Source organism: Manacus candei, unplaced genomic scaffold (assembly GCF_025592945.1).
Source record: "Manacus candei isolate 608988 ecotype Guabito, Panama unplaced genomic scaffold, ASM2559294v1 h1tg000035l, whole genome shotgun sequence".
Taxonomy (NCBI): domain Eukaryota; kingdom Metazoa; phylum Chordata; class Aves; order Passeriformes; family Pipridae; genus Manacus; species Manacus candei.
The window spans coordinates 5,091,319-5,116,920 of NW_026138083.1; the positions used below are offsets into that span (position 1 = coordinate 5,091,319).

The following is a 25,602-nucleotide window of genomic DNA, read 5'->3' on the forward strand; positions in this document are numbered from 1 at the left end:
CCAGCTGATACATTTCTGAGCTGATTGCTGTGACAACATCACAGGTTTGAAGCCAGGAGGAGATGTAGTTCATTCAGAACTGGTCTGGTTATACAATATTTACACAGCATAGATACCTGCAGGACTCACCACCTCTTTCAGAAAGTTATTAATTTGGCTCTTGAAGCTGCCATTTGGCCCATGACTCCTGTTGAGCCCACTGCCTGCAAAACCCACCACACCACCCAGAACAACTCACCTCATTGAAGAGCAGCTCCCTCCTCTGCTGTTTCCTGAGATCCATCTTCTTCACGGCCACCTGCTTTCCCGTGTGCTTCTCGGTGGCGATGCAGACGATCCCCGTGGAGCCCTCCCCGATCTTGATGAAGTTGTCCAAGTACTCCCGGGGGTCCCCGGGACTGACCACGAGCTGCAGGGCAGCTCTGAACTGTTCGTGGGACACCCTGGAGGGCTGCTGGTCCGAGGAGGAGCCCCAGCTGGGTGGAGGGTAAGCACTTGACGTGATACTTGGGGAGCTGGGATAGGAGGCGGTGGAAATATAGGGAGAGCCGGGCTGGAGAGATGGCTGGTGATAGTGGGGTGCTTTGTGGTAGACCAGAGGGTACTGGTAGCTGCTGCTTGAATAGCTGACTTTGCTCTGACTTTGAGGTAGCTTTACTGGGCCCCGGGGGTAGGTGTCTGACCCAGAGAGCGGCGGGCTGACGACCAGCTGCGCTCGATCATAATCCACCTGCAACACAAAAGCAGAGCAGTGACAGCTTTCTGACTCAATTAGTTTCCTGGAGGTCCTCAGTGGATGCCAGCACAACATGGTCCCACGTGTACCTGTACCTGTTCTCCTCAACAGGACACAGCTTGCCTGTGTCTGAACAAAGAGTTTTACACCACTGGGCTGTTGTGCTCTCATCAGCACTCAAATGAGGCCAGGGGAGACCATGAGATCTTTTGTGCATCTCAGGTCCATTCTTCTATCCAGGTACCTGTTTGTAGACACAATAATCCTTTTATAATCACAGAATGGCCTAGGTTGGAAGGGATCTACACTCCAAAAAGTGTATGTGCTCTGTATCTGCAGTGCCCTGCAGGCTCTCTGGACCATTGCCTCCAAGAATCCATCCCTTTCACAACCAGCAGCCCTTTGGCAAATTCCAATTTATGTCTTTCTTTTCAAATACCAGTACCTGGATTTTGATTCTCAACTCTTAGTCTTTCTTTATGCTTTTCCCCAGCAATCCAGGGATGACCCAACCTCTCCTTGTGGAGGCAGGGATACCCTGAAATCCCTGTCACCTCCTGCCTTGCCACGCTACCGGCTCTTGTTTGAGTGATTGCACACAGGGGTATGACAAGCAGCCTAATTCAATTCACCATTTCTTAAATCATTTTCCACAGTGACACACAGTGACTACTGCAGTGTCACGAAACTGCTAATTTTCACCTGAAATCAGAGAAAATCGCAAAGGAAATTGTCCCAGTGGGAGGCCTTGTTCATTTGTAGATTCCCTCCTTATTTTTCTTTTTTTTTTTTATTTTCCAAGCTTCTCTAAGCTTCTTACACTGAAAGCAAACCAACATTTCACAAACATAATAGTTTGAAAAACCAAAGGATGTGAGACAAAAAAAAAAAACCAAAACCCACCCAAAACCTACATTTTTTGCTCTGGAAAAGAGCATCTCCACGTTTTCAATATAACATGTGTGACTCCTGACGACGTGTGGAGCATCTCGGGGCCGGGGGGTGGTTTGACACAGGCTCATCATGTAGCACAATTACAAATAATTATGGCAATGAGTTCATTTAATCAATCAATTTCAGTGGCAGTGCACAGGGATGGACAGAGCAGCAAACTCCGCACAGCTCACGGTTGCTACTATTACTGCTGGCTGCCGGCCAGGAGTCCCTGATCCATGTTAGTTAAATGCACATTAATCTGAATTTGGCAGTGTAATCAAGGACCCAACTGAACTGTGAAATTGAATTCTGCGGTGGAACATCATTTGACCATTTTATGCTAAGACTGCAAAAAGAAAAAAAAAAAAAAGTAAAAAAAAAAAATCTGCCGCAGCATCAATTTATCACTGTGGGCTCTGCACGGAGAGGAGGAGTTTGGAGCTGGAGTCCCCTGGGTGCAGGGAGAAAGGCCTCCAGTGCAATATTGTATCAGTGCTTTTCTGCCTCACGGGTGAGCGGGGTGCCCCCTCCTCATCCTGCCAGAGGTTTAGCAGGGAAGGGGGAATGCCTCTCTGGAGGGGCTGCTCGGAGATTCCCCTTGGAAACATGAAGTTGGAGTCTGCTTCCATTCAAGACTCGCACACTGACAGCTTCCAGCCATATGGAGCATCCAGCGAGCACGTAGCAGCGTTGTGCAGCCGCCTCCCAGGATGCTGGTTTTGCCTAAGCAAAAATCCCCATGATTACAGCCATAATTTCCCTTACTCTGCCAGGCAGCGGTGGCCATAATATAGAAGAGAGTGAGAGACACCACGAATTTCATGAAGGACATTACATCTGCCAAACTAATTAACGCAGAAAAGCGCTCAGATGGTTTGGTGGAGGGAGGGGAACTCAATCTAGCCCTGTCCTATATATCTGTGTATGCAGGGACACATAAATTACGGCTTTGGGTGTAAATACACCATCTTCTTTATAACTATTGAGACAGGGAAAGCCCTGTCTGGAAATTCAAGCTGGATAAATCCACGCTAATGAATTCTTTGAGGGTTCACCCCTGTCTGGTATTTCTGAGTATGCCCCAGGCTTAACACCTTGGCAAAAGTATATTCTGCAGTGAAATTTTAGAATGAAAATTCAGGTGTTTGGTGTGCTTGCTAGGAATTTGTGAAAGCTTTTTGAGGTTAGCACTGCAATACAACTTAAGCCCATTTACTTCCTGAATCACAAGAAATGTTACAGAAAGTCAGGCGCTGTAATGAGTAAATCAGCTGAACCTCCCCTCCCAGGCTGTGTCCTGACGCAGTGCCCGCCATCCACGGCAAAATCGAACACGCTTTATATGCCACTAATAATTCTATTTCTGCTGCTGAACGCAGTAACCTACTGAAAGGAAATTCTTTAAATACTACAAAGGAAAGAGGAAACCAGCCCTGTGCTCACCCAAGACCAGGTCAAAGGAGCAGCTGAGGCTCTGACACGACATCCATCACGGTGCCGCGGTGCTGCTGCCGGCTGGGTCGCTTCACCCGCTTGCAGCACCTCCTGCACCTGCATGTGGCCACGGCGGCAGCCGGGGCTTTTTGGCATTAAAAAGTGGACGTAACGCTGTGTTCAAACTCATTCCAGTTCCCAATCAGGGATGCCTGTTCTGTACTACACACCTGCTTGTTCCTAAGGGGTTCCTTCCTTTCAGAACCTTTGGCTTTCAGCCGAGCGGGTGTCCCTGTGCGCTCTGCAGTGGGACTGCGGCAGAGGTGGCAGCCACAGCCCTGCAGCCAGAGCCCACGTCCTCCCAGTCCCTGGAGAGATGGACTCACCTCTCAGTAACACAGAATGGATTTCTGATTGATTAGGTTTCAGTAAAAGGTGTGGAAGGGACGGTCTGTAAATCTCACGGAGATCACAAGGGCAAAGGTTACTCTCTGGTGCTTTGCTGATGGAAATCTCCAAGACTCCCTGTTCCATGCACAGAGGTGGCAGGCAGCACTCATGTAAAGCCACTGGTGTGTGAATGAGATGGAAAAAAGGGAAAGGTTTCTGTTAGCAAAGGCTTGGCCCTGCCTTTGCCAGGCTGGAGATGTCCTCCTGGTGCCGAGTCCCTGCAAACCAGCAGCAGGATGATGGTGGTGCTGAGCAGCAGCCGGGTTAGAAAGAGAGAGCTGGGGACAGCAGACATCATGGCTCCTTGGAGGAGGGACAGGAGAGGGTATCATGGAGAGCTCCTACTGGAAAATGACAGGGAAAGGAGCTTTGAAATAACAGGGTCCAGTGCGAAAAGTTAAGAGGGCTGTCTGCAATGAAGAGGAGGGTAAAAAGGAAACATGCAGAGCAGAGTGGCCAAAAATAAGCAGGACTGTGAGACAATATTGAGGTGACTCCATTGAACAAAGTGGGATGTAAACTCTGTGTGGTGAGGGTAACACAGCAGGCCCTGTGACCCCATACAGGTATTAATGGAGTTAATCTACAGGACAGGAGAGCAGGTGGATAACACAGTAGTGGATTGGAGGGAACCAAATCTGAGCCTCCGGCTTCCCACACCTCCCACTGCATCACTGATGAAACCGGGCAGACATTTGATTTATCTGACACTTATCACCTGCAAATAAGTAAGTCTGCTCTTCACATTTACAAGCCAAAATGAACACCTTTGTAAAACACACTTTGATGCCATACGTTTGTGCCTGCAGACTTTTTCACTGCTGACTTTCCCCCCCACTTTTAATTATACTTTACAGCCAATCCCATTTGTAAAATATCTGATTTGAGATCTGATTGTCATTTAGTAAGCCCATTTGATGAACCATTATCTCACTAATGCCTCCTTGAAAAGAAGATTCTTCAGCAATCATCCAGGGCAAGAAACTGCTATTCACTTCCAGGAGCTGTGTATGGGTTTGGGAATTGAAATTGCTGCACTGAACAGTGAATCATCAAGTTTCGATACACCAAGGCTGTAGGAGTGTTTTTGATGCTCTGAGGAGAGAAACACCTCACAATGAATCTTGCATGGAGGCACCTCTTTTTTTTTCCTTAATAAAAGTTGTTACTGCATTTTAAAGGGATATTTTTCGAAGTGTCTGGAGTACTTTGAGTCCTGTAAAATATACCTCTGCCTTCTGAATGCTGTAAAATTGGCAGAAGCAGGTGCAAGGGGGTCTCTGAATTATTAGATTTGTCTTTTCTAAACTCTGACAAAACTAATGCTTTCAGTAAGAAAATGGCAACTAACCCATCCCAGGTTTTCCTCACAACTTCCAGAACCCACACTGAAGGCCACACTGGTGCTCAGTTACTACCACACACACTCCTCCCACTACACCCTGAGCTTCAGAAAGGCATGTAAAGAGACCTGGTAACTTTTTTACTCCCCCCTCAAGCTCCAAAACCCAGCTCTGTGCTTTAATGCACCTAAACAGCTCCCTACCTCAGCACATTTGGGAAGTCACAGCAACCCAAGACTTGGAAAAACGAGCGATCATCTCGGTGCCCGTTGCTAGGGGAACTCGGGAATGTTCAGTGCAAGCCACACTGCAAAAGCACCTCTTGCAGAATACTAGATGTTTAAGCAGGTCATCATCGTGGCTACGTGACTGGAGGTGTGAGGAAAGCGGTATTCTCTTAACTGAACAAATAGTTTCAGCAAACTCTTGCAAGGTAGGGCAAGACAGCTTGTGTGGGTAATATTCCTCATGTGGCAGAACAGGTCAAAAACGTATTCAGTGAGCTGCCTGTAGATAACATGGTTGAAATGCTTTTTTGCACATTAGCCCTGCTTTTTTTAAACTACATCTAAAATGTCTTGGGTGAGGTAAGCTGCTTTGATTTCATTTTGCTGCTTAAAAATACAGCAGTTTCACCATTCTCACTAGTGGTGAAAGGTTAATAAACCCTGTGATATAAAGATGGCATCAATATAACATAAATACTAAATCACAGAAGTCTCAGCCTTGCACAGTAAAAATTCCAACACAAAAGCATCTCATATACAAACCAGACCAGCTTCTCACCTCCTGCAGAGCTCTGAACAGATGTATAAACTCCCAGTGCTACAAAAAAAACTGCCAAAGAACTTGGGGTTATTGGGAATTCCAAGTGAAATCCCTGGAAGATGCGCATCTCCAAACCTGTTTTTTAAACCTATCTTAAACCCTGACATCCTGAAAATGGATGCCCCTGACGTCCATTTTCACAGACCTGAGTAAAGAGGGGGGAGGTTCTACACCCACCAAGCAGCGGCCACGCAGCTCCCAGGGATGTCACTGGCCACGTTTGGCATCACGTGCCCAAGCAAAGGCTCCTTGCCCAAAATTTTTTGCACACCCCTAATTTTTTGCACACCCCTAATTTTTTGCACTCCCTTTCTGGAGAGGCTGATCCCTGCCCTGGCAGCTCTGTCACCAGGCATGTCAGGTTACCTTGGGGATGCCTGCTGCGGTTTCGGACAGGCGGGGGTAGGTGTAGGAGCTGTAGGAATGTCCTTGCTGGTGTGCTTTGAACGCGCTCGCTCCGTAGGGCATGGCCGGCTCCTGCAGACCGGAGCCCGACCTGGACCTCTGCCTCATGGCTGGCTGAGGGCTCGCTGGGTCCACGTAGGATGACTTGGGCCTCTTGTCGTAGTCATCCTTGCCCAGGCCGTGTCCCCAGTCGCTGTCACCGTACTCCAGCCTCTCCTTGGGGCACTCGCTCTGCACCGACGCTCGGGATGGGGTGTAAGGAAAGGGATCTCTATAGTCCAGGGAGGATCCGCTGGGGATCCGCTGGTACTCCAGCTTTAGGCCGCCGTATTCCAGCGGTTTGGGCTTGGTGTCCAGGTGTGCATGGTAATCTGGGAGGAACCTGGAGAGGTCTGACTGCAGGGGTGTCACTTCCGAGTAATAGATGTCCCGGGACGTCACCTTCATCATGTGCCCGTTCTGCTTGGCGGCGTAGCTGCCTTTGTAGTACCGCTCTAACTCTTCTCCATAAACAGTCTTGTCTCGATATTTTTCCACGACATAGTCTGTTGTAGTGTCTGACTCACTGGAGTACTGGGAATACGTGATGTAACCATTTTCCTCCTGGTGCCTTGGCACGTGGTTTGCGTTTCCTTGGTGGTGGTGGGTGGGAGGACTTTCCTTCCGCAGGGAATTGGACCTTGTCACTGAGATATTGTCAAACTCTTCCAGCAGGCCGTTGATTGAAGTATCCTTTCGAGGCTTATTTCCTCGAACAATAGTCTGGGAATAAGAAATTGCTTTGATTAAATACTGACTTTTGTTTAATAGCTGATCAAGAAAACCACCAGTAAGTAAAAAAGTCTACAAATCACCCAGAAATACATGTAGTGATGTGTCATGTTCTGCAGTCACATATCTCATTGCTAGGAAAAAAATCTCAATAGATACTTACAGTAGGGCAGAAAGGAAGAAACAAAGAGAGGTTAAATTCAGGGTAGATCATAAGCTAGGATTTGGCATGCAACCCCAAGACATTCTCAAAAAGCCCAATTTAAGAGGTGGGTGTTCAGTAGCCAACAATAGAGACATTTAAACATCTAAAACCACTACTTATTTTTTATTTGTTATTATTCAGTTGTGTACATCAAGCCAAACTGGTGGGCTGAATCAGATTTAGAGGGTATGCATAAGCTAAAGGAAAATCATTCAGTGTTCACTTCTACATGTTATTTTACCAAACTGTTGGAATGGAAAGTAGCACAAAGTTTAGTAGGCACTGGATTTTCTTGGGTTTTTTTTCCTTTTCTTAAGAAACAGTATGTTCCTGAGTAGAAGAATTGCCACTGGGGACTGACTCTTAGTTAACTTAGAATAAAAGACACTTGGGGAAGAGGGGAAAAATACTTAACTCCGTCTCCTTACAATACACAGCATCCAGCAAACCACTGAGCACAACCATGGCTTTGGGACATCACAGATGCCTTGTTTGTGTCCCACTATTGCGACGTCCTCCACAGGCCCCCTGCCCATCCCTACTCCCTTCCGTCCAAAACACTGATGCTCCTGATAGGATGGGAGGCGAGCAGTGCTCGGTTACAGCTCTCCTTCAAGGAAGACTGGCTGGTTTTAGTTAGTACCACCTGAAGACCATAACCCGTGGCTGAATCCATTTTTCAGCAGTTGGCTCCCACCGAGCACCACTTCACGTCTATAAACACCCGACAAGAATAAGATGTAAAGAGCAGTGGCCAGGGCCATAAATCAGTGCAGCTCTACTGAAACACATTTGCTTTGCTGAGTTACTGGGGCTAAATATCTACAGTTGGATCTTATTTAACTTACTGAGTTTTTAAACAGAGCCAGTGCGGTCACCCCGAGGAGATGCAGCCTACGTTGCACACTGACTATGGTGTATTGGACACCAACCATGGAATATTGGATGCCTGATCACTGGACCTGCACTCGTTTGCAACACCGACAGAGAGACCACTCAAACTCTGCCTGAAAGCACACAAGGGGCTCAAACTTTGTCAAAACAAGCATTTCAACGCTACTAAAATAACTGTTTCACAAAATTAATAGGAATGTACTTCTCTGTTACTCACAAAAGGCAGCTGAGAAAAGGCAGCCTAAAAGCAAAGCAGTCCTGACCCCACGCTGATCCCTGCTCTGATTTATGTCTGTAATTACTTGCCTAGTTTGCTATTTTGAAGCCAGTGATACTGAAACAATAGGACAGCAAAAATAAGGGACAGCAAATAGATCACTGTTTTCGCCTCCAAAGCCATTCAGCAGGATGAGAGGAATTGGTTTCATTCGGCTCCAGCCTCTTTGGCAGGATGACTGTGCGATCATTCATACTTAATTATCACATAATAAACCGGCAACACTGGACAATGAAATGCTTATAATTGAAAACAAGATTGAAATACCCGACTGCCACCCCGCTTCCCCTGTGCAAATGCACGCCGAGGAGTAAAGTGCCAATTTAACACTCTCCACGGGACTGGCCTTCACAAAGGAGAGGTTTCCTGCAGCAGCCGCGTTGTGTTTGCACAAAAGGGCCTCGGAGCCAGAGGGAGCCCCTGGGAGCAGAGCAGACTCTTTGGTGATAGAGGAGTTCTCCCTCTGCTCCTCCAAGCAGACGCTGTCTGGAAGCAGGATTTTCAGACACCTTCAGAAGGAAGATTTAGAAGAATGCAGCTGAGTGTTTATGTGTTAGGGAATTCATTTATGACAAATCCCTGCAGCTCGGGGATTTTCTGCAGACAGGTCCATGCGTGGGAGCAACCTTTTTGATTATGGGGACTTAAAAATAGTACTAACAGTAAAATGGTTTTATAGGAAATTCTGATTTAAGAAAAAAAAAAAGGCATTTGCCACAGAAGCCTCAGTCTGATGAAGCTGTCTTGGATAGCTCTGGGACCTCAGTGCTGTCTCATCCTGACTGATGAAGTTAAGGGGATTAAGAACTAAACTCCTTTTCTTTTATCCCAGCATTTTAAGGATGACTACTGGCAAACACTGACTTGCAAGGGTGATGGCTGTAATTTCTGTTGGCTTCAGGCTCCTCTCCATGAGAAAATTAAAAGGGCCAGTGCAAAGGGAGGATAAATTTACCTACTCCAGAGGCACATTTTCTACTGAGTAGTCAGTGGTTTGTTACTAACAGTTATTATCAACTGTGATAATTATTTATGGCTGATAAGAAAAACAATATTCCTATTTGCCTTGGCTTGTTTTTAAATTTTGCACTTCCCTTATGTGGAAGGACATAGATCATGGTGAGATGCCCTCGGGCTAAATCAGACAGCCTACACCAACTTTATCTTTTCCAAGGAAGTATCTAGCGTCATTCCTACCAAAAGAAGATAATTTAGGAAGCGTTTCACAAGACCCTATGAAACAAAGCTATATAGTCAAGGATTTTGCTATCTGAATAGAACTTCAGATGATTATACACAAATGTGAAATACAGTGGGTGCCTCCCTGATAGGCAGAACCATTAACCAGGCTTAAAAACCAAAAACCAAATTAATATCCCAAAGCAGGTATCAGTCTATAGAAGTAATAGGAGTAACTGCTCTGTACAGATGAGCAGAGCACAAATTATTAAAAAATGAAATCAAAGAAGATGCTATAAAGAATAAAACATATGTTGTGCCACCTTAACCTGTCCTGAAGTCATTTACTACAGAGAAAGTGCGTGCTGGGGGCTTGATATCACCCACAGCTTTCCTGGGAAGCACAGTATTTGCAGAAAGATGCCAGAGATTGAGAACTGCCATAACCATGGCCCAAATTCCCAAACCTGAGAGTCCAATGTTAGTGCCAGGGTTCAGAGAAGTCCCCAGGTTTAAAGGAATGAATTCAGTGGAAAGACCAAACTGCTGATGTGGGGTCTTGGTTTGGGAATGAAGTGGTCTTGGTTACTAGATCACCAGGCTGGACACTGCACCAGTGAGCAGTGGGAAAACTTCCTGGGACTGAAATACAAGGGCAGGAGTCACAAACAATGGGAAATTCTAGCTCTACCTTAAAAAGCAAACCAAAAACCTTGAGAGAAAATGTACCAGAAAAAGGCTACATCAAAAGCAATACAAACACAGTTATCTTGGTAATTAGTGTCATGGCAAATAGACTAGTTTTTCCCAATTTTAAAGGCTTTAAAAACTGGGGGGGAAAAAAGTGCTTCAATATAAAGAGTGAATTCTATCTCTCTCTATAATTCTACATATATTTACATAGATTGCTTTCTAAATTTTCTAAATCGTTTTCTAAACAACTTGAGGAATTTTCAAAGTTGCTGAAGAAGGCAGTTAAAAGCAAAGCATTATTTGCAAAGGGCTAAGACTTCCGAGGCCTTTGTTTCTGTCTGTTGTGATCAGGTAATGGAAACGAGCACATGGAAATGGAAAACCAGGATGGGGCCCTTCCGCAGGCGCAGCTTTCACAGGGTTCGCCGCGGAAAGATGGGATCTGTGACAGTCAATACCCCATGTTTATTAAAGGACGTTTTCCAGCGCACTGTGCAGTTTAGGAGGGATCGATGTTCCAGGAGATGAAGGAGGGCCGGTGAATTTTCTGCTCCCGTTGCCGTCTCACATGAAATCAATGGGGCACAGTCCCCGTGAATTAACGTGCAGTACGCCGGAGCTGGAGCTTTCCCGTCATTCCCACTGCTCCCCGCACAGGTTTGGCATCTCCTCCGGAGCCTGGTGACAGCAGACATCCTTCATGGTGCTTCTGCAGCGGCCTGTCCTCCGGTGATAAGCTATAATGGATCTATCTGTAAGAAACGCTGTCTCGCCTTGTTTCCAAAAGGAGATGAAAAACAGCTTCTGTGCTCAAATGCTGTATTAACCTTGACAATAATGAAGTGGGTAATTAACTGTTTTGCCCTAATGCGACCTTGCATTTATTGTCTTTAGAACTACTATACTTTAGGCACTCGTTAAGAATATATCATCCTTTGTCCTCCCAGAGCTGTGTTTTCAGAAGTCAATGAGGACTCTAAATCTCTGTGATGTGCAGGATGAAAAACAAAAGGTATTTTAAGGAAAGGTTGCCCCTATAAACAGCCAATCTAAACTCTGATTTTGCCTCTAGCTAGCTTCTCCCCTCATTTGCATTATACATAAACTAAAAGCACAGCCTATGCATAGCTGAAAATCAACTTTTTTTTCTTAACAGAAGGTGCATAAAGCACAGATGGTCAGAGTAATCTAAGTGATGGATGTGTTGGTAATTTATCTTCTTGTGTTGCAAGACATTCAAAGCATTTGAAACTGTGTTCATGTTTTACTCCTCAGCACTACCTTGGAGAGAAAAACTAATCCTTGTCAGCTATCCAAAGGAAAACTCTGGCTTTCCCTGTTTCACAACTGCAGCCAGGGGTGGAAGAGGTGCCGGGGGTCTGTATTTGATCTATTCTTACCAGAAGAAAAAGTACCTGGAGGAGGAAGGACTTCTTTGCTGTGCAGGTGACTGAGCAATGGAACAGGTTGCCCAGAGAGGGTGTGGAGCCTCCCTCTCTGGAGATATTCCAGAACCGTCTGGACACAATCCTGTTCCATGTGCTCTGGGTTGACCCTGCTGGAGTAGCCAGGTGGGACCAGATGATCCACTGAAATCCCTTCCAACCTGAGCCACACTGTGATTCTGAGACCTCAAAAGAGCTGAAGTCCTTCAAAACTCCTGGGGACAGCTGCAAGTGTGCAGCAAAGCCTTGCTTTTTCCAGCAGCCCAGGGTCAGCATGAGGTGGGCTCTGTTCCTTGTTTGAGGCTAAATTTCAAGTCTGAGGTGCCATCCTGAGGGCTGACACGGGGACCAGGCTCAAAGGGGAAGATGGGAGATGAGAGATAAAAGACCTGCCCATGTCTCCGATGGCTGGTTGTACATGGAGAAGTAAATATGCTGCCAGGGAGAAAAAGTGATGGCAGCTGAATGCCCAGTGACTGGAGAGCACAGCTGGGATCTGGGACAGCTGCTCTCAAGCAAGTGCTTCCACTGTGCACTTAAGGTTTTTCTCCATTGAACATCCACTTGAGGACAAGTTCTGACCTCTGAGCTGCCCTTCCAGATGACGGTGTTGGATCCATCCTTGTGATCCCACCACGCTCCACTGAATGCTTAATCACACTCAAATGAGGAAGATTCATGGAAAAGGACCCAAAAGTATTCTGGTACCTCATCCCCTCTTTCCCCCATCTTATGATAGCATCCTGGCAGGTTGTGCTTCCCATGCTCATGGCAGAAGTAACCAAGTTGTAACCACTTCTGTGTGATGTTTATAAAACATTAACCTAAGTGGGGAGGTCAGGGTGCTTGTGCCATACAGATTACCCTGGAAACATGTCTTTTGCAACAGAGACTCATCAGATATGTAGTGAGAAATGGTGCTGGATGGGATGAGATGTCATTTATCACTGCACCCTCCAGTAGCATCCTATGGGATCTGCTCCAGTTTTGATCTACAGCCTGTCTACAAAACAGCCATTACTCAGAGTTAGTCACAAGGAATACACAACAGACAGGAAAGTATGTCAGAACATTCCTTCCTGAAGCCTGTAATTTAGAGCTTGTTTTACACTTGTAAGCTTCAGAGTTCATATATTTTCTGTTAGGGATTTCTTCCCAACGCTATACATTCTCATCCTCCACGTAAAAATAATTTTAAAGGAATTTAATTGTTTCTGGTATCCCAGAAAGTTCCCTCCCTGGGGAAGGCACTCTGCAAACTGCACTGGTGCTGAATGACCCAGCTGGGCCAGGATGTTTGGATCTCTGCTCCCTGGACCAAACATGCACTTTACACCACAGAGTCACCTGCCAAAACCAGGAGCATGAGACACTGTCCCCTGCCCCTTGCCATGAAGTGTCTAAGCACAAGAGCCACGATCCTGCCTCATGAATTAATCAACCTGATACTGGCAACAGCACAGGACAGGAGGAGAAAGGCTGGGAAAACACTGGCATGGCCACGTGTTAATTACTGAAAGGTGTAGATGATGTTAAGGATGATCTACACCGGCGATGTAGAAATGAAATTTACTCAGCCTGAAAAATGTGTATTACTCGATGGATCAAAATAAAGGCACAGCTAAAGGTTTGAGAGAAGTGTAATATCCTTAACACCAATGCCAGCTGTTTAAAATTCTTCAAAAGCAAAATAATGGGAAACTGTAAAAAAAAGGGCTCACCAAAACGGCACTGTGTAATTTGTCACCCTGCACGGCAGTTTTAAAAAGTTAGTTTCCATGACAACAAGAGCAACGTTTCATTATAATCACATTCACCGGTAATTCTTTTGACATTTTAAAATACAGCAACTTTAACAAAACATTTAGTTTTAAAATTCCACTGAAATACCTACATTCAAGTAACTTTTCCTCATTTTTTTTTTAAATACACAAAAATGCTTGTTATATGTCATTTGGAATGCTATTACAGAATACTGAATGTCAAAAGTAATTACTCTGGGCCTACTTTAAACACAGCTGATATGTGCAATTTTTTATGCAATATATACACACAGATCTCTCAGACACACAACAAATGAGAGTGAATTGTGACTCAGAAGTTTTAGTTTGAGAGAGGAAGTTGGTGTATGTGTTACTTATGAGTTATACAGCACTTCACAGGGACAGGAGCGGAGAAATCACAAACCAAAGTCATAGGACTTAGGACCCTTCAAAATTTTCTTTTATCCAAAGATGGAAGGAAAAAGCAGAATGTCCCACATGATGAAATTCCTCAAAAACATTCACTGCAGGAATTTTACCTGTCCTCTTAATAGTGCTGTGTTTTCCTAAGGCATGGTTCAGCATGACAATGCACAGAGTGGACCTGCTGAGCTAAAAAGCTGCATCAAACCACACCAAAGACTGTAGTTTTTTGTCCACATCCTGGATAAAATCCGTTCATCAATGTCAAAGTTTCCTATTTTATCAAATTAACATTTTCAGCCAGGAAAAGAAAAAGATCAGTGCCCTGGGAAGCCTGTGGCTGACAAACACCAGCAGGGCCGGGTACCTTATTCTCCCCCTTTCAAAGCCGTGTCATTTGCCAATGCCTCTGTGGAATTGTCCTTTTCTTTTCCCAAGGAAGTTGCAAAGCCAATCCCATATGATCTACCGAGGTACAGCTGTTTCTGCACCACTCAGCACCTCATGGCAGTCCACGGGAGAAACCCCGCAGGAGCAGCACCCCAGAGCTTTCCAACGGGGCTGGTTGCAGGGGCAGCCAAAAAACACTGCAAAGTTAGGGACACTTGGGGAAGAGGAGAGAAATCCTTCCCTCCAAGGAACACAACTCTGTTTTTCAGTCTCGTAACACCAAGACAGGAGCAGACTGGAAGCTCATGGCATGTCACAGCTCCAGGACCAATATTTGCCACAGGCAGGGTTGGGTGACTTAAACAAGTTTATGTCCAAGTAAAGATGACAGAATTCAGGGCAGTTAATATAACACACTGAAGCTCCAGTGTCTGTAAGTGGTACCTCAGAAATCTGGGCTTGGGAACTGGTTTGTGCCTGGATTACTGATGTGCTATGGGAGAGATGTGGGAATGACGCCCTTCTGCACTACAGCTCTTCATCCTCAGACACGAGGCAGGGAACATAAGATGAAGTAAGGACTGGTATCAATCCCGATGCCTCTTTCAGTTCTGGCATCACCACTTTCTAATGAAAATGCACTGCAAAAATGCATTTTAAATGAGGTGTGAACTGCCTCTGCTGCCCATCGCTCTGCACTCCTCTCCTGGAGAAACTGCGGGGAGGTGAGATAGCAAGAGGAACCTCCAGGGGCCTGGGGTGAACCCAAATGGATGCAGAATTCTCTGCAGGCACAACCCAGCCTTCATCAGTCTTCACGTGGTATCAGCCAGTTGTCCTTACACCTAATATTTGCAGCCTTAGACTGTTATTTTTCCACGTTTTCATGTGGGGGAGGTGTGAGGAAAACAAAACCCCACTTTTTTCAACAAAGGCATGAGAAATCACAGGAATTAAACAAATATTTAACCACCACCTCCCCAACCACTTCGACTTTGACAACCCACTGATGTGCTCCACAGGAGCTGTGAGTCTCCCACAGCGCTGACACTGAGGCATCCATTGCTACTGTTTTTAGGGCACAGAGTCAGTATTTTACATCTGTATGTGATTAGTGCTGGGAACTGTGGGGTACAACATCGTGTGAGTCTTCCCACGAATGATATGCATTAAAAAAAAAAAAGGTCTTTGTACAACTGAGGCGCATGACACTACCATAGATGTCCAGAAAGGCGTTGGTGTGGGATTTTCAAGGGGAGAGGAGGCAAAAACCAGTGCCCCACCCTTCCATTCTCGCTCACCCATACATTTATTGTACAGACCCCTGTGGTACAGGGTGCTGGCACTGCCTGCCAACATGGGAATGCAGTTTGCTCTCAAGTACAGCACCAACAGAAAAAGCCTGAAGAGAGGGACAGCCTGCAATGCACAAAGTCACACTGCAGCATAAACCCTCTTTGTAGCTCCAATGACATTTCCCTGGATGAGGTTCCCCTCGTGCCCCAAACATGCCCATTAACAAACGCAAGGTTGATGGAGCATTAACCCAATTAATGATCCCGGCACTTTTTTTCTCAGTAAAAGATTTCTGGCTGTGGTTTGATGGAGCTTTCTGAAATACTTAAGTCAATTCCAGTGTGATAAAATTTTACGCCCAGAGAAGTAATTGCCTTCATCTGACAGCTCTGGCAGTGGGGCACTTGCTTAGGAGGGCAGAGGCTCTTGGGTCACTCCGCTGCGGTCGGGGTCATCTCCCCCCTTTTAATTAAAATGAGGATTTTGACAGTCTGTTAATTTAGAAGAAACAATTTAAACCGTATTACTTTTGGCTGCGATTTGCCACGGCAAAGGAAGCTTTAAACACGGCAGATGCTTGAAGACAAAGTCAACACTCCTGTTTCAGAGTGCATGGGGCCTGCTCGAGGAGCTCCTTGCGCTCTGCAAGCCGTGGCAGAGGGTTGGGAATTACCTTCCCACTTCATAAATCATCAGGCGGAGGCACAGAGCGGAAGAAGAAGCTGGTGAGTGCCTGAGTCCCCGGGGCCGCACAGCCAGAGCTTCACAGAGCGATGGGATCACCACCCACGAGCCCTGCAGAGCCCTGCCCAGGGCTGAGACAGGCACTGCAATCACAGCCCTGCAAGTCTGGGATTAACACACTGAGGAAGGGCAGGATATTGTGTGCAGAGCATTGGTCATGTTGGCAGGGAAGGGACTGTCAAGGTACAGCAGGAGAAATCTTCCTGCAGCCAGTGATGTGCCAAAAAATGCCTCAGCCCCATGGCCTTAGAATAGTGAGAAAAACTTCAGTGTGTTACTTTTTAACACAGTAAAATTGTGCATTCCTGGTCACACACATGTAAGAGGTGCTTTTTAATCTGACTGATGTCTCTATGGGCTCCTTAGTCCTCTCCTGAGAGCTCACTCCTTGATTTCAGGGAACTCAGGAATTTGTATCATCAAAATAAAACCAGAAAATAATTTCATATGCATTGCAAATTGCAGTATTCTTTCTTCCAAGGAAGTATATTACTTTTCCTTTTCAAGGACAGCTATCAAATGGGAAGTGCAGCCATAAGAATGCCCTAGGGAAGGGGGACTGACTCCCACTGAGCAGTTTTCACCTGCAAACATAGACATACAGCAAAAAAGTTCCCCTGTGCAGAAATCTAATGGACAGGGTCAAATTTACAAGGCAGGTGAGAGGAAAGACAGGAGGAGCTTCCCAAACTGACATTTTAATTATTCACTCTTGCAAACAAGAAGTGCAAATCAACCCCCTTCTCTGCCGAGGCAGGAGATTTCGGAGGACGCTCTGCAGCAGAGGAGCTCTCAGGGGTGATGCCCGGCACAGCCCCACAATATCTCATTTACAAAAAACTGCTCCAACATTTCTCGGGTAATCTTGATTTGACTCGATTTGCTGGGCTGCGTCGCCACCAAGTGCAGTCTGTCCTCGGCGGCAGACTGGCCCTGACGCGCTTAATGAATTAATCTGCCCGACAAAGTGAGCTCCCTCCCCTTCCTCCAGCCCCGCCAGACAGCATGGGAAGTCAGGAAGAAGGAGAAAGGCAGTGCAGCCACTGCTGATAAGGGAGAAATGGGGATGCTTCCCCCTGCCCGGGGTGTGGGATGGGAGTCAGACCTGATCCCTGCCCCACAGTGTATTCCCGGGGTGTTTTATAAAAGCCAGTGTGTTTAAACCAGATTTCTATGCCTATATATCCCAATGCTTCAGGAAGTCCTACTTCATATGGAAGCACAAGCCTTAGCAATAAGGATCTTTGCTTGCACTGTGCCCAGTGAGAACTATTAAATGCAAACTAGGACATAGATACCAATTACTGTTCTGTTCAGACTACAAAACTGTAAAATTCAGTACAATTCACAGTCTCTTGCTATTCTTTTAACTGTGTGAGCCAAAGCCTGTTGGATCTCACCAATTAAAAACCAGAAATGCTCATCTTAAATACTTCTCTTTCGTTCACTTTTCTCTCTCCAAAGATCTGTATCTGAAACGCCCTTTTTTTTTTTTTCTGGCCCACACAGTTCATTCCACAGACAACAGAAAAGGCATTTAAAAGTCTCTGCAGGTAAGTCAGTATTGTTCCCTGGTAATACACAGCACTTGTCTGGTGTAATTGGATCCTGCGTGAAGGGGAAGACAAGGAAGAAAGAGCAGCAAAGCACTTTGAAATTCCTACAGAGCCACCAAAGCCCAGATCTAATCATGTCAGAGCAGGAGATAGAAAAAACCGCATTTATACCCAGAGCTTTGGCTCCACAAGTAAGTGAGCTGCTTGACAACATTTTTTTCCCTCTGATCCTATGACTCTTACTGAACTAAACTCTGCAGGGCTTGAATAAACGTGGCTGTTTGGTTATAATCACAGAATCTCAGAATGGTTTGGGTTGGAAGGGACCTTAAAGATCATCTATTTCTATTTCACGGAACATAATTTAATGGGACTATAACCAGGACAGTTTCTGTTCTGTACTACAGGGGATCAAACAAAGTTCAACAGCAGACCTAGGGACGAATATATCACTGAGATGTGCAGAATGTGCAGTTACTGAGTGATTACTGTCATTGCATGGTTAAATGGGAATGGAAGCAGCAAACCTGGTGCTGATGTGGAGTGCAGATGCTGCAGGACCAATTTTATATGGAAACTCCCTCCACAGACCTGTTCCTAAATGGGCTTAAGCCTTGAACAAAAGCCACCAGGATGCCCAAGTAGATTTATGATTACTTCAGCTGTCTGTGACCACTTTTGACATGTATGGATATGAACTTCCAGAGATTTCCTGCTGCCACCTAGTGTTTCCCACGGCCGAGCAGTGAGTTTTCTGACATCAACACAGCCGGCCGTCTCAGGGACCTCAGCAGCATCACTGCAGGTTTGGCCAGTCCCTGGAAACAGGGTATCTCCTTACGTGTTCTACTCCTTCAGCTTTCTCAGCTGAGCCAAGCAAGAGCTTGCTGGACTGTGAGACTGAAGGTTGGCAAAACACCTTCAGCCTCTCCAAACATTCACTGGAGAAAGCATTTACTGCTTACACTTACTGTTTATTTTTCATGCTTTCCTCTGGGGGACCACTGCCACTGGACAGGAACCAGAAGGACCCCACTGCCACCCCGAAGCATCACCTCTGCCTGCCCAGTCCGTCATGGGCCCAAACCCCGTTTCTGGCCCCAGAGAGAGTTTGGTCAGTGCAGGGAAGGTTCTGGAGGCAAAGGACTTGGCTAAACAAATGAGAAGGAGCTAACAACAACAGCAGCAGCCATATGAGCAGTGATGGAGTCCTCCACCTCCAGGCAGCAAGCTGGGAGTGAGGCTCATTTTTCAGGACAGGCAAGCCAGCGAGAGGAGTTACTGGGACAGTGTCCCATAGCTTTGTCTTCAGGGACTAACTTCCTTGTTAAAAAAAGAACCTGATTATGAGTGTCCTTGCTCAGGATCTAATTCCTGGCTTGTTTCAGGTTATACAGTGCTACCTGGAGTGTATTCCCAACCTTCTATTCCCAGAGGAGACCGGATTCAATTTCTGAAATGCTCACACTGAGAGTTTGCCCCTTTTAGGTGTGGACCTAGAGGTTAACGTGGTTTTCGAGCTCTAAAGCAGTCTGGTTGGCCTCAGCAGATGTAGACTGTGAACTCTAAATTGACTTTCAATCTTTATTTAGTGTACTGCAAAGTTCTGCTCACCCACATAAGCTCTCAAAAGCAGAACTAAAGCTTGCCCTTGCAAGATTGCCCCAATACTAATATTACTTAAAATTGCAATACTGATGTGCAAACAGCATTTAAAAACATCCTTTTACTCATCATATTGGAGAAAACTACTTTTACCCATGGAAGTCTGTAATCTATATTGATCTGTGTTGTTGTCTATGCTTGCTGCAGGCTCAGGTAAAGTAACTCCTTTGTCATGTGAGCAGACTGATTTGACTCAATGCCAACTGTTGCATGGACAAAGCTTACTTAGGTGATGAAGGATTTCTGAAAAACTTCCTTAGATGTCCATGCTGCCGACAGCAAACTCCAACATTCTTCCAGGGAAGAGCTCAGTTTGCTCAGAGAGCCTGTGCAGGTGTAGGCGTGAGCCTGTCTCCAACTGTCTGCAGGAGGAGAGTACTGGTAGCACACGTTCTTTTAGGGATGTCAGGGACCTTTTAAATGAGGGACATGATCGGCAGGCAATTAATTATCACCCCTCCAAGGCAGTGGGGCAGAATGATGCACTTAAGGTCTTACTGCAGTGCTGAACTTGTCTTCACAGTCCAGTGTGGAGCAAAGCATCATTCCCTACCCCGCGCTGGCGGCGGCGACCACCTCTGGAAACCACATTTCTGCAGGCACTGCTCCTGCATCACTTGAGCACATTTAAAGGACAGAAATAAGATGGAATGAGAAAAACTTGGTTTGCCACTGGCAGTATTTACTTTGTGTGCTAGGAGAGGGTTTTTCACCGGCAAGCTCAGTGTTTCTCTGTGATGGCCAGGTCTGGTTTGTAAACCCTGGTGCTGGTGTCTACAGTCCAGCTGCAGACAAACCCCCACATGCACCTGCCTGAACCTTGCCATGAGGGACAAATATCTTGGTCAGAAAAGGTACGTGAATAATTGATTTTCTAGTTCAGTAGCAGAACTGAAAAACTGAGGAACATCTTGTGTTTTGAGTCAATCTGAGATGACAATAATGCTAGTTTTTCTTCTCCAAATGAGGCTCTGGAAAAACAATATGAAAGTCAGGCTGGATGAAATGCAATGGTATGAAAGAGCTGCTGCTCACAAGCTGACCAGGAATTTTGCCAGAAACTCAGAAAGCCAGAAACTCAAAACTACAAAGAAGGTAAAGCGCCACGAGAAGAGGCATTTCCTTTAGAATGGAATGGAATAGAAGGAAATGGAATCGACTATTTCAGTTGTTAAGAGACCTATAACAATCACTTAGTCCAACTGCCTGACCAATTCAGGGCTGACTAAAATAAAGCATGTTATTAAAAGCATAGTCCAAATGACTTTTAAACACTTTTAAACACTTTTCTCTCATGAAAATCAACTTCACAGGCAGCAACAACATTCTTTAAAACATAAAAAAATTCTTAGATAAAACCTGTAATTTTCAGAAATCAGGTGATCAGAAATAAACCCAGAAGTTTCCTCTATACAATGTAGAACATATGAGAATATATTAATCTAGAGATATGAATTCTAAAGAATTTCTGAGCTGGGTAATTCTTGCACTGATTCATCCTGTGGCTGATTTTTATTTGTACAGTGATAGATTTCCTGTAAGACTACACAAAACCGGCTACTTGGCTCTTCTCACACCAAGTGAATGTCATAGTTAGACACATCCATGGACACTAGGTGGCATATTTGTATTATATCTGCACAGGGAGGTACAGAGAGTAACTGAAGTAGCACTGTCACTTGTAAATGCAGTAACCAAATAGCCCTCAAGAGTGAAGCATTACCCCTTTGAAAGAAAAGCTTTCACTGAAAAATGTTGCAGTACTTTCTTCTGGCACCATGTAGCATGAAAAGCATTCCCATTCAGCGATCAAAATAAATTGAAGTGGGGTTGCCTTGCAGGAAAATGGCAAATCTGACCGTAATCACTTGTAGATGAAGATAATCACAGAAGAACTTTGGCTGGAAGGCATTTCTGCCTCCAGTCCACCCTCCTGCCCAGAGCAAGGCTAATATCAAAGTCCAGTCAGGCTGCTAAGGGCATTGTCCATCAAATTTTGCCCTCTCCTTTACAAAGGCTGAGATCCCACAGTCCCTCCAGGCCGCTGTCCTGCTGCTCAACCACACTTGGCAGCAAAACATTTTCCTTCCACCTGGGATGTCCTGTGCTGCAAGGTGTTGGCCCTTTTTGGAGACGCCCCCTCCACTTCTCCCAGCTGAACACACACCAGGCACAACGTGGGACTGCACGGTGTGTAATTAGGAAATGTGAGTTAATGTGCAGGGCTCTTCATGATGTGGTTACAAGGAAGGCCCACGAGATGTCAGCAGCCTTCCAATTCCGTCCTGTCAAGCAGTGCTGTAGATCCACAGCATTTGGCAGGATGGGAGTCAACCTTCCTCAAGCAAGGAATTCAGACTGTCCCATGTACAGAGGCAGGAATGGGAGGAATAACTAAAAGGAAGGAGTTACCAAGAAGGAGAAGTAGACAATTGGGTGGACGAGGAAGAAAGGTCAGGACAACCACTGATTTGTCCATCTGCCCACAAACAGCAGGCAAAGCCTTTGAATGGTTCTTTATTTCTAAATCCCTCATTTCCTGGTCAGGCATTTTCCCTGTGCAATTCCACATGGGAGGAGAGGGCTGGAGGAGTTACCTAATGAAACTTGGATATTTCTGACTGCTCAAGCTCAGACAAGGACCCTGGCTTATCTCCTCTTTGAGGTCTTTGACCAGTCAGCATCACTGGGCACAGTGTCCTCCATCTAAGCAAGGAAAGCATGTAAATGCAGGAAAAAAATGACAACTGAAAGGAGACTTGAATTTCACTGAGGGAAATATTTTAAGAGGCCAAATAGGATGGCGAAGAGAAATACCTTCTTTTTCATCTGTCATCATGCACAGTAAACAGAAGCTTTGCTTCATGCCAGAGCTATTGAAAGGGCCACAACCAGTAACTCACTTTCTGACTGTTTTTCCCCTGTGCAGTAGAGAGGCTGAAATGCATGAGTAAAAGCTTAGAAAAGTTTTAAAAATTACACCAGGATTGGGGTCAGGGTTTGAGAGGCAGAAGGGAGAAAAGCTAAAACTAGTAAGACAAAACATATAGATTAGACCACTGGAACATGAGGATGAAAGACTGGGAGAAAAGCTGGCAACGCTGTGGTCTGTCCCCTGCAGAAGTTCTCTGCTCAGAACACCGGGTAAATGAACTGCCACGGGTTAATGGCACAGTCGATGTGTATCTTAAATTAATGTGCATCTCAGCTCAGACCTGGGGCATTCAAGGGCATTTGGGTCAAGTGATGGAAAGGACAATGTGTCCTCTACTTTTAAGGCAGCTCAACCCACATGGTACACAAGGGGCTTCTGCCGTCTTCCTGACAGTACAGCATCGATGTCAAGCTGAGGGAAGAAAATTCAGGAAAAGGAAAATTCCACCACATGAGCATGGCTGGATTTGCTGCAACGTGCTCAGGGGAAAAGGACATGCAGGGGTCCCAGCAGGAAGGATTCAGTCTTTTTGATGCCTCCGTATATTTGGCCACCCAAACACTCACAGCTCCGTCCCTTCTTCCTCAAGGACAAACCAATCACTGTGTCACCATCAAGCTGGGGACTCTCATCTGATCTTGCTGAGTGTGTGGATGATGAAACTACCCAAAGCATCAACAAAAGCAAAGGGATGGAGGCTTCACACACGTACCAGTGCAGACAACTAAAGAGTAACCTCAGCATGGTGTTTTTTCATGAATAAATGCCTTTTTTCCCTCCAGTAACTTGACAGAAGCGAGGACGCTCAGCTGTTCCCTGTACTGGGAAACATGAGAAGGGATTTTAACAAGTCTTCAGTGCCATCCTGCTCCCACTGACAGCAGCAGACACGCAAAGATCTTAACAGAGCATCTTTACAAAGCCAATGATAAGCTCTTTTGGCAAAAATCCCCAAAATAAGGGTTCTGGTGTTTGCTTTCCTAATATTTTGAGTGGAGTGGAGATGCATTTGCTTAGTTATTGACTCTGAGGCTTTCAAAAAATCAAAGGGTGGCAACAAACTGAAGCTTCTGTGTAGTATAAGAGTGATGACAAGCCAAGCCTGTTGTGTGCTAAGAACAAACATGCAAACCACGAGCTGCAGGTACACACAGAACTACTACAAAGTATTGAAGGAAAAGGAACGAGAGGCCTGGCATCACGATCTCAGACTTCATGAAGCCCATTTTAAGTGCAGGCAGACACAGGCAGTTCACATTTTTCTTGCAGAGATGTTTTCAGTGAAAAATCAGCCTTTTTTCACCCCCTCTGTCTCCACACCACAAACCTATCAAGATCACTGCCGCTTTCTATTTTTCATGAAATTTCTGCGGCATTTTACTGACTTGTGGTGGCATCTGAAATACACAATCCTCTGCTGGTATCTGGGTCACCCACACTGAGAAGGGGAATCCCATTATTGTCTCTCCCTGTGTTTGAAATGAATGAATTTGTACAGTCAGCTCAGGTTTGGATTCAAAGGCTGATATTACCATGACAAGCCGCCGCCACCCGCGTGCCAAAGCACTTACAAGCCTTTCATCCCAGCCAACGCAGAGGCAGGGCAACGACATCCCCCAGGATATTTGGGAGCCCAGGGCGCTGCCTCTTCATCATTGCTGCTGCTGCCTTTGAATATACAGATGGAGCAGTGAGAATATTTATCGTTTATTGGCTTTACCCAAAGGGATACGCTGCCTATCAGATCCTCTCTGCTTTGCAGGCTGAGAAACAAGCAAACACCACTAACAGGGAAAGCTGTGAAACCTACAGAAGTCAAAAAAAAAAAGTCTTTCCCTTCCTCTGCCTCAGCTCTGGGTGAAGCCCAAAGCAAGCAAACACCAGTTCTGCCTCAAACCCAAGAAATCTCAAAGTCGGCTCTATGATCTGTGCTGCTCTTCAGTCATGAAGAAGCACCTATTGGGACACACTTCTGCCTCACAGCACAGTCAGTACTGAAGGAATCAAACAGAATAAATTCAGGAGCACGTAAGAGCAGAGTTACAGAGCTGCTGTATGACCTGAAACCTCAGCACCAACTAACTCTGGCCAAATGCCTCAGCATGACCTACTTCTATGACTCAGGGAAAAATTATGAACCTTCTACTGCTACACATCAGTGCATTTACAAGGTACATCAAGTGAACTATGAACTGCTGGGTGGGAAAGGGGAAAGTTGTAACCAATACTGAGATCTCAGAACCTTTGGTTCCTGTCTCCATGAACTGCAAGTGCATTTTAAATCTTCAGCTCTCAGTGAAGTTATGAAATCCTCAGTGCCCTTTCAACACTAAAGGTACTGGTGCATGTGCACACATAAAAAAATTCATCTAAATTAAATGATTATGCTGAGCTAGTTTAGGAACATTAAAAGAGTTTTTGCTTTAAAGTGGATGCAACTCAGTTTCTCTCCATGAGTTGTTATAACAAAATAAGGATCTTAATTCTTAAAAAATATAGAGTAAAATGGTATCTTGCAATAGGGTTGAAAGCAAATTCTCAGATTACAGTCAATGTCTCTTAGTTGCTATTAAAACTAACCTGTGTTTTCTGTATTATGGAGGCCCATTTCAATAAGCTGCAATTGGGTCTCTGGCAGGGAGAGAAACCAGAGGGTGAAGGTACAATTTCTTGAATCCTCCAGTCTTAACACCATTTCCTCATCTAACTATACCTTTGGAGCAGTGTCATGCAATCAGCTGCAATTTGGGTAATCTCCTTCCAAATCCACATCTCCCATCTCCAACCCCTCCTGAGGGTCTCTCTGCAGATGGGTTTGTTTGTGCTCAGCCCCACAGCCACTGCCACAATGGGGACCAGGCTGCAGGAATCCTGTCCCTGGGACACATCCTGGGAAGATGCTGTGGGATGCAAGGATGCAGCAAGGACCACCATTGCCCAAGGCTACATTGGGAGAATGAGCTCGGATTGGGAACTGGATTTTGTTTAGTTTAGTTCTACAGTTTAGTTCAGTTCTACAGTTTAGTTCAGAAGTACGTTCCTGGTATATGCACATATACAGACCCCTGGTACAGAGACAGAAAAGCAAGAATTGACAAATTTCTTGGAAATACAGTGATTTTCTCCACTTCAAAACGCGGCAATTGCCCATTTGGGGAGCACTGCACACGTCCATTTGCAGGCTGAGACCCAGAGTGGTATGGCCTGTACAGTGCTGAGAAAGCTATTACATTT

General features: G+C 45.5%; 1 protein-coding gene across 10 annotated transcripts in view; it reads right to left on the reverse strand.

The window, feature by feature from the left end:
• The window catches only part of PAK5 (p21 (RAC1) activated kinase 5), a 159,814-nt gene that overhangs the window by 10,773 nt on the left and 123,439 nt on the right, over positions 1-25,602 (reverse strand). For 9 of the 10 annotated variants that reach the window (XM_051792785.1, XM_051792786.1, XM_051792787.1 and 6 more), the window contains 2 exons: positions 6,094-6,894; positions 239-730 (listed from right to left, as the gene is read on the reverse strand). In XM_051792785.1, coding sequence (XP_051648745.1) covers positions 239-730; positions 6,094-6,894 — 1,293 coding nt within the window. The remainder of the gene's footprint in view (positions 1-238; positions 731-6,093; positions 6,895-25,602) is intronic. The other variant, XM_051792794.1, reaches the window with a different exon arrangement.